This window comes from Drosophila sechellia, chromosome 3L, assembly GCF_004382195.2.
Source record: "Drosophila sechellia strain sech25 chromosome 3L, ASM438219v1, whole genome shotgun sequence".
In the NCBI taxonomy this organism is placed as follows: domain Eukaryota; kingdom Metazoa; phylum Arthropoda; class Insecta; order Diptera; family Drosophilidae; genus Drosophila; species Drosophila sechellia.
This window is the reverse complement of record NC_045951.1, coordinates 1,423,514-1,437,342: the sequence shown is the minus strand read 5'-3', so window position 1 is coordinate 1,437,342 and position 13,829 is coordinate 1,423,514. Positions and strand designations below refer to the sequence as shown.

General features: G+C 44.4%; 2 protein-coding genes and 5 non-coding genes across 8 annotated transcripts; 1 reads left to right on the top strand and 6 right to left on the bottom strand.

The window, feature by feature from the left end:
* Nucleotides 1–507: 507 nt before the first annotated feature.
* On the bottom strand, nucleotides 508–579 carry Trnae-cuc. The gene has a single exon. It is a non-coding gene; the product is annotated as a tRNA-Glu (tRNA).
* A 265-nt stretch (nucleotides 580–844) lies between these two features.
* On the bottom strand, nucleotides 845–916 carry Trnae-cuc. The gene has a single exon. It is a non-coding gene; the product is annotated as a tRNA-Glu (tRNA).
* On the bottom strand, nucleotides 851–3,734 carry LOC6610318 (DC-STAMP domain-containing protein 2). The gene is given in 11 exon segments (XM_032718682.1): nucleotides 851–936; nucleotides 1,010–1,088; nucleotides 1,149–1,274; nucleotides 1,329–1,412; nucleotides 1,414–1,549; nucleotides 1,601–1,903; nucleotides 1,953–2,121; nucleotides 2,171–2,547; nucleotides 2,604–2,864; nucleotides 2,916–3,226; nucleotides 3,277–3,734. Coding segments are annotated over 10 exon segments (2,298 nt in total). The 5' UTR covers nucleotides 3,729–3,734; the 3' UTR covers nucleotides 851–936.
* Nucleotides 3,735–3,849: 115 nt separating this feature from the next.
* Nucleotides 3,850–3,921, bottom strand: Trnae-cuc. Its single transcript has one exon. It is a non-coding gene; the product is annotated as a tRNA-Glu (tRNA).
* Nucleotides 3,922–4,076: 155 nt separating this feature from the next.
* Trnae-cuc lies at nucleotides 4,077–4,148 on the bottom strand. Its single transcript has one exon. It is a non-coding gene; the product is annotated as a tRNA-Glu (tRNA).
* A 175-nt stretch (nucleotides 4,149–4,323) lies between these two features.
* Nucleotides 4,324–4,395, bottom strand: Trnae-cuc. Its single transcript has one exon. It is a non-coding gene; the product is annotated as a tRNA-Glu (tRNA).
* A 4,336-nt stretch (nucleotides 4,396–8,731) lies between these two features.
* On the top strand, nucleotides 8,732–9,930 carry LOC116801117. 2 transcript variants are annotated; one of them, XM_032718817.1, is made up of 3 exons: nucleotides 8,732–9,026; nucleotides 9,325–9,520; nucleotides 9,575–9,930. In XM_032718817.1, the coding sequence occupies exons 1-3, from the start codon at nucleotides 8,961–8,963 to the stop codon at nucleotides 9,805–9,807; spliced, it is 495 nt and encodes a 164-aa protein (XP_032574708.1). In that variant the 5' UTR covers nucleotides 8,732–8,960; the 3' UTR covers nucleotides 9,808–9,930. The 2 variants fall into 2 exon arrangements, with proteins under 2 accessions (XP_032574708.1, XP_032574709.1); XM_032718818.1 differs by lacking the exon at nucleotides 9,325–9,520 and having other exon boundaries at nucleotides 9,556–9,930.
* Nucleotides 9,931–13,829: the final 3,899 nt, after the last annotated feature.

Genomic DNA, 13,829 nt, shown 5'->3' with positions numbered 1-13,829 from the left:
CTCCGGTTGTGTAAACATTTGTACTTTACTTCCAGTTGGCAGGCGGCTCGAAAAAAATTGGTCCGTTTCGAAAGTGTCTCGTAACTCAGACCCGCAGGTTAGCTCATCTCCCTTCGCCCAGAAAATCACGGAACTTCGGGTTTGTTTTGCCAGGAAGGACCACCGATTGAATTAGAAAATTATGCTGAAAGTTATTTGGATTAAACGAGAAGGGTCCTTGACCATTGAGGAAGAGGAAATTAGGTAATGGGATAGAAAATTACTCAGAGAGAATGGGGAACAACTGAGCTGGGGGATTCGAGTGAATTTAGTAGGGATTATAATAATAAGAAAGCACAATTTATTCCTCAGCAAATTAAAAGAAAACTTTGGGGCAGTCAATAAAAAAATAGCTTTGCAAACCTATTGGAATTCAACGGAAGGAAGGAGCGAATAGTCTAAGGATACAGTCGATTATTTGAAGTAACTTTTTTCCTACATAAAAAAAAAAAATAAGTCCACAGAAGTTTCCCATACCGGGAATTGAACCCGGGCCTTCCGGGTGAGAGCCGGATATCCTAACCACTAGACAATATGGGACTTAAGTCCGGTCGCGGCGAAAAAGCTTATATAAGCGTAGCAACTCGCTGCGGCTAAAAAGAGAACGTAAGCTAGGCGTTCTATTTATAGCTTTTGTTACTAATTTTTGAGCTCCGTAACAAGTTTGGCTACATATTTATAAGTCAATAAAAAATGCTGTACATAAGTTTTGTAAAAACTTTTATTTATAATGTGAAATTGGGCAAGCTTGTTGCTAAAAATACAAGAATATGGATGAGTTGAAAAAAAATGTCACCACAGTAGTTTCCCATACCGGGAATTGAACCCGGGCCTTCCGGGTGAGAGCCGGATATCCTAACCACTAGACAATATGGGACTCGATGTTCTGGCAGCTAACTATAATTGTTAGTTTTATAAGAAATTCTATATAAATATTTATTTATTCTTCAAATGACTGCAGACTGAATACCTATGTTATCTTATCTCGCGGCTGGGGATCTTTGTTATCAATGCTGCAGAAATCAGCTTCCGAATTTCCCGAAGAGTTCCTAAATATGAAATCAATATTAAGAACTGGTTTTATGTTTATAAACATTAAGCTTATTTACTCTGGTTCTAAGAGTTCATCGTCGATTTCGGGGCAGCATAAAACACATTTATTGTTGCTCTCTTGAAAGCACATTTTACAGTAGATACCCCTGCAGCTTGGCCAGGTACAGGGAACATTGTCACTTCTGCACATGGCGATAATAATTAGAGTACATTATTAAAAAGATTCACCTACTCACTTCTTCAGTGGTTTATTGCACAGAGTGCAACATCGACCAATAAAAGATACTGTACAACAACTGAGGCACCTGCAAGATTTTGTTAAATATATTCAAATATAAAGTTAGAGCATACCAGTTTAAACGAGAATTAAGCCACGTGGTGAATGATTCAAATTCATGGGTGCTTTCAAAGGCGTTCAATAAACGTGCTTCTTCACATCTTGCTTTAAATAAACTTTCTAGAAAACAGTTTTCAATACATATACTATTTTACATGAATGTTTTCTCACTTCTATTTTTTAATATAATGTCGTGCAAATCGTGAGATCTGCGTCTTGATTCCTCTGGATAAAAGTACATCATAACACGGTGTCTTTGTCGCAGGCCGTATGGCTCCCAAAAGACCAGGAACCAGGCCAGCAAATATAGTAATAAGATCCACACATATCGAAGGTATTTTGGATACCCTGGGATCGGTAGGCACCTTTGAGTATTCATCTTACATATTTTTGGCTCAAATGCCTGAACCAGATCGCGTAGCATGTCGCCAATTTTACCTCCGCAGTTAATAACAATTTTTGTATAAGCAGGAGCTGGAATGTACAAATTTAAAGTAAATATTTATCTGAGATTTAACCTTACGTTTAACATCTTCAATCATATGTCCGTGATAGGACATCAAAGTTAGCATACTATAAAGACTATAGTCCACAAGGCAGATGCAGAAAAGCTGTATTCCTGTGATTACCAAAAAGATCGCTGAACGATAAATAGTATCGAATTCTTTGGACAGAAGTCGCATTGAGCTTATCTAAGCATCTATGTTAATATACGTTTGCTAAGCTGAATTCAGAACTTACCTTCACATATTTGTTATCTTCGCAATTGCTTAAGGGCAGGGCTCTTAAACCCATGATTTGATGGTACTGGTCATCGTAGTCCTCGAAGGCCTCTGTTATATAGATGTTTTCGTAGTTGTCATTGGTTAGGTAGCGAAACCAAAAGCACATGGATTGATAAATAATGGTGAGCAAGAGCATGAAGATAATCAAATCGAGCCAAAGGTGCACCAAATGTATCTTGTATCTCTGTGCCTCCAATTCCTCTTTTACATCCTGTACGTTAATGTGGTCTTTGTTAGAGGGAAATGGTCCTGTTGAATTAAATTTCAAGCTGTGATCAAAACTAATGGTGGTTATGAAAATAAAACGGATTTTGACAAAGCATAACTGCAATCCTATGATAAATTTAAGGCTGTAATTAACTTAAAACAATAAAGTATCTTTAACGAACGTTGAAATATATCCTTTATGACCATCTGAGACCATTGAATATTGTCATTGAAAAAAGTTGTATACGTCTTGAGACTATCACAGAACCAAAGGAATAGTTTTAGTTTACAGCACTCCTTTTGGCCTTCCCCAAATTCACTCTTGCAATGCGCAATACTCAAGTTACCAGCTTTTAAGCAGCGATTATAGGGAGTACCCATCTTGTAGTCATAGTGATCCTTCTGTAACAATAACCAATCGGTGCAGGTCTTAAAAGTTGCATCTGCGGATGACAAGTTACCTTAACGAGCTAAGAAAACTATTCATTACAAACGTGTATAAGCTATGGGTCTCTCCAGATTTAGCAAAAGTTTGTCCAATTTATTCATGAGTCGGGACACTTCGCCCAAAGTTGTCTTGAATGCCTCCTCCACTGAATGAGAAGGATCATTTATAATTCGTTGCATAAGCATTAGAGCCTGTATGAGGACATTTTGTTCACAGGTGAGAGTGTTCGCCAAAATGCACGTGTTGTGGATTATATTTTTTACAGGCCCCGAAACAGCCACCAAGAAAGCTAATGCAATAACCGCTATCCGAAACAGATTGCTTGAACAGCTTAAAAGGCATAACACTACAATGCACCTGTTAAAGGAGTAATAAAAAGCTTAAAGTTCTTTCCAAATTCAACACACCTTGCTGCACGTCGTCGAACCAATACAATCAGCAGTAAGGCAAGCAAGACGATGAAAATCCATTTTCCATTTAGATCTTTGCAGGCCTCTTGAGGATTCCTATAGTACCATATCAGTACCATTAGAAGTCCGACAATGTATCCTCCAAAAACGTAAAGCAATGCGTTGCATCGACATTCTGTAGGTGATTTTTGGCATTGATCTTCAGGGACGTCTTCTGGCTCAGGATCCTCGGGATCCCTCGACGGGTTTAGCGGGTAGATGGGCGCATCTCCTTCACAGATGGAATCCCGGTATTTCCCGGACTCGGTCTGGTCCAGATCAAAGTTGCGGTGACTTTTGTACAAGTAGTTAATGCGTTTTCCAGTGAAATTATCCGTATCTTCCTCCGAGCTTACTATTGCATTCTTTCGTCTATACGTATTATCGCATACATTATTTTTGTCATCCATAATCAATTTAAAAATTTGTATTTATTTTACGAAAAAAGTAAGAGACAGATAAGTCACAGAAATGAAATTTTGTATCACACTGAATTTTTAAAATTAATTAAAAAAAACAATTCAGCCACATTTCCCATACCGGGAATTGAACCCGGGCCTTCCGGGTGAGAGCCGGATATCCTAACCACTAGACAATATGGGATTTGGCATTCTCTGATTTAGTGTTGGTTAACGATTATAATAGTTTGATAATTTAACAAAAACAAAAGCTTTTTGCTCTTATAAACGTTTGGATCTAAAAAGAGATCAACAAATACATTTTGTTTAAATTTCTACAAAGAAGATTTCTTCACCATATTCCCATACCGGGAATTGAACCCGGGCCTTCCGGGTGAGAGCCGGATATCCTAACCACTAGACAATATGGGATATGACATTCTTGCATTCAGTGTTGGCTAACGATTATAATAGTTCGACAATTTAAAAAGAAAAATTTCCATTTTGACAGTATAAAGCTTAACCCCCTTGTTCTTGATCTACAAATAGACCAATAAATAAATTAAATTAAAGTAAAAGTTTCTAAAAAGAATATTTCTTCACCATATTCCCATACCGGGAATTGAACCCGGGCCTTCCGGGTGAGAGCCGGATATCCTAACCACTAGACAATATGGGATGTGATAATAGATCGACCGATTTCCCTACGAATGTTTCTCGAGAACCTAAGGAATTGGTTCATCCTGGTTGCTGTTCTTGTTCATCATTCTTGACCGATGTCGGCAATGAATACTAAATCACCTTCTCGCAGAGCACCCACGCAGCTTTTCAGATTTACTGTAATGAGAGGTCAACTTCATGTAACCTTTTTCGGAATTAATTAAAATCCATTCAACACTCGGCACTGGCAGTTGCATTCGCTGATGCCCACGACTCGACGGACTCCAGTGGCTGCGAATGAGGCACATAATCATCAATTATTCGCGCAATTACCGCAAACAAATAAATATTCTTAATTTATTATGTTTTCGAATCGGGCTTGGCCGCCCACAATGGCAACAGGCGGCGAATGCAGACGAAAAATCGCTACGAAAAAATATTAAAAATAAATTTCCAACCCGAAACAACAAACATACAAATTTCGGTGGAGCTGAGCGTTGGCGACGGGGGATTATGGAGGGCAATGGTTGGGCTGGTTTGTTGGAAACTGCGGTATTGAGATTGATGTCCATAAATTAATTCCTCGCCGTTGCGTCCCTTCAGTTCCATTGTGTTTTCTTAGTCAGTCTGGCTGTCGTGCGATAAATTTCATAGATGCATTTGGTAATTTCAATTTGTTTTAATGTGTCGCCTCTATTCTATGCTGTTCTGTTCTATATATAAAGCACATATAGCACATATAATTTGAGGTTTATTGGCCGCGCCGTGGCTTTCCTTGCTATTTTCGTCTGGCCTCGTGGGATGTGGGATGTGGGATGTTCTGAGGCATCAGCCCCATCGCAGCAATTGGCGCTGCTTATCAGCTGTAGGATGGATATAGGATATGGGATGAGGATATCGAATATTGGGGCACCGCAACGGCAGAGCTTTCGAAGATGTCCCAGGGCGGAAATGTATTGAAAGATCCGTCGGGGCTTATCCGCATGCACTGAGAAAAAAACTGAATTGCCGCAGTTGAAAAGCTCGACGGAGTGACACGAACATTTAGTGCTACTTCTGCTGTGGATTTTCCCAAGTGCTGATCCAATGGGATGGCCTTTAGGCTTAGCACTATAAATCAATTTCCGCCTTTAGCTTGTCGATGGTGCTGGGCAAACATTTCCTGAATTTCCACCCGGGGATTTTGGGAGCTTAAGCCCGTGGCGCCACTGCTCGCTGGAAGGGATTAGAGTAGCACGGGGCTTTTCATCATAATTAATAAACTGTCGGTGGCCGTATGTATTTGTTGCTATCTGTTCGTGATGTGTCGTGCTTTATTTCCACATAAATTCGGGGCTTCCACATGTAGCAGTCGTAAAATAGCGTTATTTCGGTTCTGTCATCAGCTGAACCGGCCGGTAATCGCCGTTTAGACCCGGACTCCACTTCCTCTCCACTTGGGTGTCCCCGAAATTTGTCGCGCGATGAGGGAAATTTCGTTTGAATGGTTTCCGCAATGAAGCGACACATTGCTCTTGGACTTGGCTGCGTTTTCGGGGAAATGCGGCCCATAAAGTGCGGGAAAATCATGACCAGAGCTGCAATGTTGCCCAATCTTTTCACGTTTCGAGAACTTCCTCACAGTCGCAGTCCAGCTCGGACTTCATTTCTTTTCATTAGCCGCCCGCACTGCTGGCCAACTACGTAGCGACCAGGTCATAAAACGTAACTGGTTACTCCGCGTAACTCTTGGTACACAACGCGCTTGATTACTTGCCCGTTGGCCTGGTCTGTTACTATGTAATATATGTGTTACTGGCACAGACGGACGGAGTGGACAGACAGCACTTTATTAATGAAAAGCGCAGAACTTCTTTCTATTTTTCCCAGCCCTTTTACGTGTGTGGCCTGCATCGAGGTCAGCCGGAGATTTGTTGGCCGAAAGTGAGCGGTTTCTGCAACGGGCCAAATGAAATGGCCAAAAGACTGGACACGACCGCCGCCAGACGCTATTATGAGGAAAGTTCGTCTGCGAAAAGGTCGGCAATTAGAGAGAGTTTTTTTATTTGCTCCTAAACGAGGTTTTCAGCTACCGCAGAAGGGGAAAGCGGGCGATAAATGGATCTTTTTTACGCGGCATGTGAAAGAATCTCATCAAGAAGTTGCGGATTAGTATGCAAAAAATGATGTCACGTGGGCTCGTTCCTAGAATTAGTAGTGAAAGTACGATACAATGATGCCAGCAGTTTTCCCAATCCAGTGTTCATTTGCTCCAATGTTTACGTTTGCCGCAGATCAATGAAACATCCATAAATACTGCAGAAATCATAAAATCTCATCATATAACCACTGCATGGGGCAAGTGCAGCGAAACTAGAAACTCATGTACGAAATACCCATTGGAAGCGATCCATGGCTGGGGATTATGTGAAGAAGACACCCACCAGCGAGGAATTTGCCTTTGTTCGCTGTTTTTTGTATTCCCCGGCTGACAAGTCGTTGGCATCTCTGGCGCATGTTAATTATGCCGGCGGACTACCTAGGCGTGCTCCACCGCGGATCGGAGTCCCCCTGCCGTCGTCCGAAAGACCAATATGTGGGCCGTGGCCACGGCGCGAAGACCTTGACTCTCGCCAAGATCTTGATACGATTTATACAATTTTTGATTCATGGCGTCTCCGCTGTCGCGTTTGCTCGCTATCTTTGGCGACTCGCGGACCGAATTAATTTCGTAGGCAAGAGGCGTGTTGCCATATTTGTCGACGCCAGAACTTCGAGTTCGAAATTTTGAATTCAATCAGCAATTTGCATAAATTTGCAGCCGCGCAAAAAGAAGCTGCTTAGGCTCAGGCCCTAAAAGGTGGGATTAGCCACACGCCCACCCACAAATCTGCTTCCCCCTGAAATCTTAAGACTCCGTTATGGGCCGCTGACCCAAAGTGTGGCGGCTAATGGGACAGCCAAGTGACAAACTGGCCCAAGAAGCGTTCGAGAGTGTGGGCTGCTGATTGACTGACTGACTGGCTGATTGACTGATTGACGGACTGCGTGATAGACTAAGTAGGGCCCCCAGTTGACTTGGCCCATCAAATCGCAACAGACCCAAAACAGACTGGTCCAAATATTCGCAAATCGTTTCGGTTTTGGCTTTTGTCGCAAGGGCCACCAAAATAGATTGGCCAAAACTGGGGGAGGTGGGCAGATAGCAGATAGCATCTGTCCGAGATATCGTACGATTTTGTATATATATAACCAGATTTATTTTTGGCTTAATGAGCTGAGCAGTTTGAGTGCTCTGCAAAAACATCAAATACAATACAATTGTATGATTTTGCACAAATTAAGCAGAGCCATTTAATATATATATTTCAGTTGTTTGAATGCCAACTAACTATGCGCATTAAATCGTATTAGCATGAAAAGTTTATTATCAGCATTAAATGTTGAAATGTATATTAAGAGGTAATTGATTTTATGACATGCATTTGCTATCCAATTATTGGTAGTTTGTAGTCAATCAGTGATGTGATATTATGGGATTTACTCATCTGTAAATATTTGGTTTAGTGTTGCAAAGTTCCTTGCTCGTATAGATCATACCCCCAATTACCAGGGTATCCCCATAAATATAATGCTGTTCGTTGTGCTCCCACTCTACTACCCAGTTTCTATTTCGGGCTGATTCATTCTCGTCTGATTCTGATTTTGATTCCGATTCCGATTCCGATTCTCGTTCAGTGGGCTGATCGTCGCCTCGTCGTGTTGCCAGCTAAATTTAAATGCCCAAACATCCATAACGACATTCGTGAGGATCCGCTGAGTGCACCTACCCGCTCAACCCGCTCAGCCCCCTCCGTTTTGCACAATTCCCAGAATTTATTCGTATTAATTTCCCCGCATTAGTTTTTAATGCGTCGACGCTAGAATTAAAGCCATCGTAAAGCTGACAAATATTTTACGGCTAGTGTGAAAAAAGCGCGACAAATTAATGAATTTATGGGACACTTGAGGGGGTCTCCATCCGCCTGATGGCCACCTGTCTGGTTTGGTTTGGTCTGGCCTGGTAGTTGGTGAAAATGCTCCCCCTGGTTTCTGGATTTAAATCGCTTCGAGTGTCGCCAGGCGCCAATTGGTCACCCCATTCCATCCCACTTGGCGTGGGCGCTTTTCAATTCGTTTTCCGAGCCAAAAGAAACTCAAAGAGCTGTCGTACGTTTTTCACAATTCACAAGACAAAGAGCGAATGTTTCTTGGAATTCGGTTTATTTTCGAGCAGATGAAAGCGATTCGCAAAGTGTTTTGTTTGTTGTCACACATCGAGTGCATGATAGATAGGGACGGAGTGGGAAAACCTCGGATTGCCTCGGATGGGGCAAGAGGTAGAGGTGTTGCCAGTACAGTGGAGACTGCCCACGTGGCTGCACTCGCATTCCTCGCCGCCACGACATCCTGGGAAACTGTGTGGGCGACCACGGAGGAGTGTGTAGGATCTGCGCATCTCTGGCACTGAGGATCCGAGGGCAGCCAGATCAACTAAATCACACCGGGAACCGGCCTAACTTGAACGCCAAACTCGTTCCCTTCCAGGCGCCAATTTAGCTGGGGATGCATCACATTATTCCCGGCCTGTCGCCTGCTGATCTACGACTTTTGCTCCTTTGTTGGCCTATGGTAATTTCCGAAACACACTGAACACATTCCGAGATCTATATAGTGTTTCTATATAGTAATTCAGCAATAGCCGATCCTGGTCATATTTTCATGTGTTAATTTTCCGGTCTCAATATTGCTGCTGTTGTTGACCGCACGCGTCTCCATAAACAAAACACCAAAAACTTGAGGCAAGCCAAACCAAAAACCAAACAAACAAAATGCAGCATGCAACGATCGCGTGGCAGTCGCAAGTTTTCCAAACACAGGTGCGGTTTGGTTTGAACAAAATACTAAAGTATATCATTTTGAATTCAAGACTCATCTCTTGATGCACACAACAAGATACTATACGATTATGCACCCGCTTTGGCCAACTCCGCTCCTGTGTCTGGGCGAGGCAGCTCCTCCTGGCGGAGTTCGTCTATTTGTTTTCCAAACAAGCCTCTTTCGCAGACAGGCAGGCGGGCAGATGCAGCCCAGCCCAGCATCTTTCCCCCTTCGCAGCAGTTCAAGTGCGTTCAATTTTCAATAAATCCATAAAATTTAGCTTCGCTTCCCGCAACCAGATGAACCGCAGCAGCCCGCAGCTCCTCCTCCTCCAGCTCCTGCTCTTGCTCTTCCTCGCCAGACTTTCTCGGACTCGAACTCGGATGTCTGGGCCAGTCCATGGCTGCATTTTTGTTTTGGTCTGTGCGGAGTAAACAATGCACCAACAGCAGGCGAGATGGAGGAGCACACGAAGGAGGAGGCGAGACCGGAGGCCAGGAGTTGGATCCCCACCGCAGACCAAGCCAGATGAGTCACGGCGAACTGTGGAACCGAAAGCTAAAGGCATTGGTTTAGGTTTTGAGGCATTTATTACGAAAACTATTTGTTTATGTTCATCAAAAACACTCGTAAAATTGTTTTATATTCAGTGTAACTTATTTTGAACAATTTTTATGGAACTTATTATTAAGGTTACTTAGTATCCAGTTCCAGCTCCTCCACTGTGCACCTGCCAAGATTGTTTTGCCCGTCGGAAGTTTGTGAAGCTTGCTGTGTCTATTTGCAGACTGGTTTCCCTTGCTCTGGACTGTGGTTTCATCCAGACCATTGAAGACTGTGAATATTGCGCATCTGTTGATGCTGCGGTCCCCCGGCAGCGTCATCTGCAACTCATCATTTTCTGAAATATTGGTCTTTTGCATACCTGAAGCCGTCTGCGTCCATTTCAGCAATTGTTGCTTTGGCCGGGTTAACAGAACTTAATTCCGACCGATTGCGATCAGACGTTGTTGGAGTTGGGAGGATTTCAATCAACTGGCAGACGCCACCGCAGACATAATTTATTGCCACTCTTCGCAACGATATTCATTTCCCGCATTGATGTTTTCCCTAAGTGTGGTCCCTTCCTTGCCAGGAGGAGGCAGCAGCGCAGGGCGGCACTAATTGCTTGTGGATTGCCTTAGGAGGCGGGAATCCAGGACCTGCTCACCTCGCTGGGCGAAAGTTAATTGGCCCGGTCCGGGAGACAATCGCACATGGAACGGCAACACAGGTACTGGGCCACTTAAGTGCGCTTAATTAATGCAAAGCGAATCCCAATTGGCGGCAGGATTTCGGGTCGCATTAGATGCGCATCGGGGGCACAACAAGCGCGTCGCCTGTTCCTGGCCAGAATCCCAGAATAATCACCGTGCCAACAAACCACTTAATCCGCATCGCGATTGTTTTGGCTGCCTCTGCGGGGTCTAAATAGTTGGGATAGTTCACTAACAGGATAAGCTGCTTGGTATAACCAGTTGTTGCACTTTCAATATCAATGCCACATTACGTAACAGTGAAAATGATCTGTTTCACTGCACGTTTGTTTCCTCTTCTATTGCCAACTTTATTTGGATGAGTCAGGGAATTGAAAGTTCGGTTACCACCGCCTCATTTTCCGCGTGGGATGTTCTCTCCTGGTTGCTAATGCTTGTCGACTGACACCGCCAGTGACTTTCGGTGGCCAAAGTGGGTGCAGTCTGGATTATCCTTTGTTGGCCATCGACAAGTCGGCCAGCGCGGAGCACGGAACATGGCATCGTGTTGTACTTCTTGTTCTTACTCCACCCGCAACTGAGCCACGCACTTTTGGCGCGACGGCCTTAATTGCGAGGTGTTCAAGTGAACTCTGATTGCCGCTGCTCCTCCGACTCCTCTCCAGCTTTCCGATGGCGTTAATTGGGCAGCAGACGGAGCACAGCAGCCGGCGCAACATTTGCTGCCACTTTGATGCCCTGGCGATGATACTCGACCAAACGGCGACTTCAACAAGCTGCAGTCCCGAAAATTTGCATTTCAAGCAGCCCGCGATTTATGGCCCAGTCCATGGGATCCAGAGGTTGCAGGCTTGGATGGGGGAGGAGGGTGCTGCTGTGACGAATCCAATTATGAGGCGCGCCAGCTGGAGGATCCGCGGAGGGGCAGGCGACCCCTGACGGCTGCCATGTGCCTGATGCGATAATGCGCCATCAAATGGCCATAAATAAAGCGCACAAAGCGGATTAAGCGTTTTGTTAACAGATTTATATTGAGCTGAATTATGAGCCAGCGGCGAGTTGAGATTTAATGAGTCCCTCCCCTTCAGCCGAGATGCCAATAAGATCGGGTTGATCCCAATGAAATGAACTCGGGTTTATGGGTCCCCCTGGGGATGCAGAGTGGCCTCATTGGGGGAAAGTCTTTCCAGTTCTTGAACCTTAACTATGTATTACAAGTTTATAAGAGACATCTTTAAAGTCCTGGTAGATTGATTGATTGATTGATTTTACCATTTCCTTAAATGTTACAAAATGATGTATTTGTATTATAGTTTGCCATCCCTCCGACCATCCCGACTGTCAATCCATGTGTTTCATTTCTCGAGCTGCAAATTTGAAATCGCTGCCAGAGTTGCTGTCACTTCCACTCCGTTTTTGGCCATTGCCATGGCAACTGAGGGCTTTGCATACCGAACCGGAGGAGAATATGAATTAGAATTGATGGCAAATGCCAAACAAGACTTTATGCAGATACTTTTGATAAATTCATGGCACCTCGGGATGGGAAATACATGAATGAACACCGAAAGTTGCAGCACACAATGTTGTAGCTCAACTGCCAGAAATATTTATGCTGCAAATTCGAGCTGTTATCGATTGGCAGGACATGCATATTGTATGTTTTCTATTCCCCCCATTTGTTTATCGAATTTAAGTGCTCCCCAGGGGGGATGAAGGCAGAAAAAACAGTGGCATTCGGGGCTGTGTTTGTCTATGTTCCAGGAAGATGGAATCCCGGGTGAATGGACGTACACTACAGCCACTGAAAGTAAGCCCAAAAAAAAAGAAAAAAATAACCGAAAAACAGAAGAGGTAAAGAAAAAAAACCGAGCTCCAAATTGCCCCCGAGGGCAGGCAATGGCAAATTGAGGCTGCCGCTGAAGAAGCCGCCTCACCTGGCCGAGGAGGAGGTACCCGCCGCTCCTGGGCGGTGGGGAGGATCATCCTCATCAGTCGATCGACGAGTGGCAGCCGCGTGCTGAACCCCACGGAGCCCACAAAAAGTGCAGACTCGACTCGTCGGCATTTGGGCTGAGCGTCGAATTAAGCAAATTATGGTGGGCCCCGGTGATCGATCCGAATTGAGCCCCCTTTTCCAGCCGACGCCCCTGTCTCCTCGAAAGATGCTGCAATTTGCCTTAATGCCCAGGATTATGTTCGAGCGACTGCGAGAGCTGCAAACTGTTGACTCTTTTTTGTGTCCATGTCCACTCAAATTGGCGCATGTAAATTTCTGCGTTCGCAAAAGTCGCTGACCCATCGGGTCAGGCATATGGATTGGCAAGTGGAGTTGGTCAGTCCATTGATGCCGCATTTTACTCTATCATTAGTATGTTATTTAAGGATTTCTGCCAAAAATACCTCTTCATTTTACTCCAATACTCTTTGACGAGATATGTTTGTAATACCAGTTGGTAGGGAATCTCCTGTTCAGCCATACTTGGACTGCGACTCCCATCCCATCCCGTCCTGCTTCTGGTATCTTGTCTCCTCGTCGGACTCCTCGTGCCGCCTGATGCTGACATTTGTGTGTGCGTTGAAATATTTTTTGAATGCAGATTTTTCACTTAAAATTATTTCAATTACGCCAAGTGCAGGCCAAGGAGCCGAGCCACGGAGCAGCCCAATCCTCGAGACTTGGACGCTTTTTGTCGACTTGTCCTCTCTGCCGCTGCGAGTGGCAGTGGAATGGCAGCTGCTGCAGTTCAGTTGTCGCTTTCGGAACTTCAGCTGCAAGTAGATTAAATGCCACAACCGCAAACAGACAAACTTGGTCAATTATTTTCAACGGCGGACACAAATTATTGATGCAGGCCCACCCCGTTCCGTCCCTGCCTACCGGGAGGATCGGGAACGGGTCGTCGGCGAGCCCGACCTGGAGTTTAAAAGCTGCCCGACCAAACCGCATCATCAATCTGGGGAAGTCTTGGTCTTGGTCTCGGACGTCCCTCCTCGAGTGAGAGCAGCGGAGACAATGGGCTCACCCCTCGCCGCTTTTCTCGCAAAAGGTCTTCATTAAATTAGTGAAATGAGCAAGTCGTCCAGGACTCAGCTGCAGCTCAACTGGAGGTGGCACACTGGGAATAATAATGCCTCCAATAAAGAAGGAAAGGTACTTTATGGCAAGAAAGATATTTATATGGTAGCAAAGTTTCTAAAGAGGCCACAATGGGAGATACCTGCACCTTTTAAACTTTTGGTTATAATTTCTACTCATTTCTTCGAGTGTAGGATCACGATGATGTCTCTTAAGAGG

Bases quoted from the DNA above. Each gene is read 5' to 3' on its own strand.
- LOC116801117 (XM_032718817.1), top strand. From the start codon at position 8,961: ATGCATCACATTATTCCCGGCCTGTCGCCTGCTGATCTACGACTTTTG. The intron at 9,027-9,324 runs GTAATTTCCGAA...TTTGAATTCAAG, and splicing joins TGCTCCTTTGTTGGCCTATG to ACTCATCTCTTGATGCACAC. The intron at 9,521-9,574 runs GTGCGTTCAATT...TCCCGCAACCAG, and splicing joins CCCCCTTCGCAGCAGTTCAA to ATGAACCGCAGCAGCCCGCA.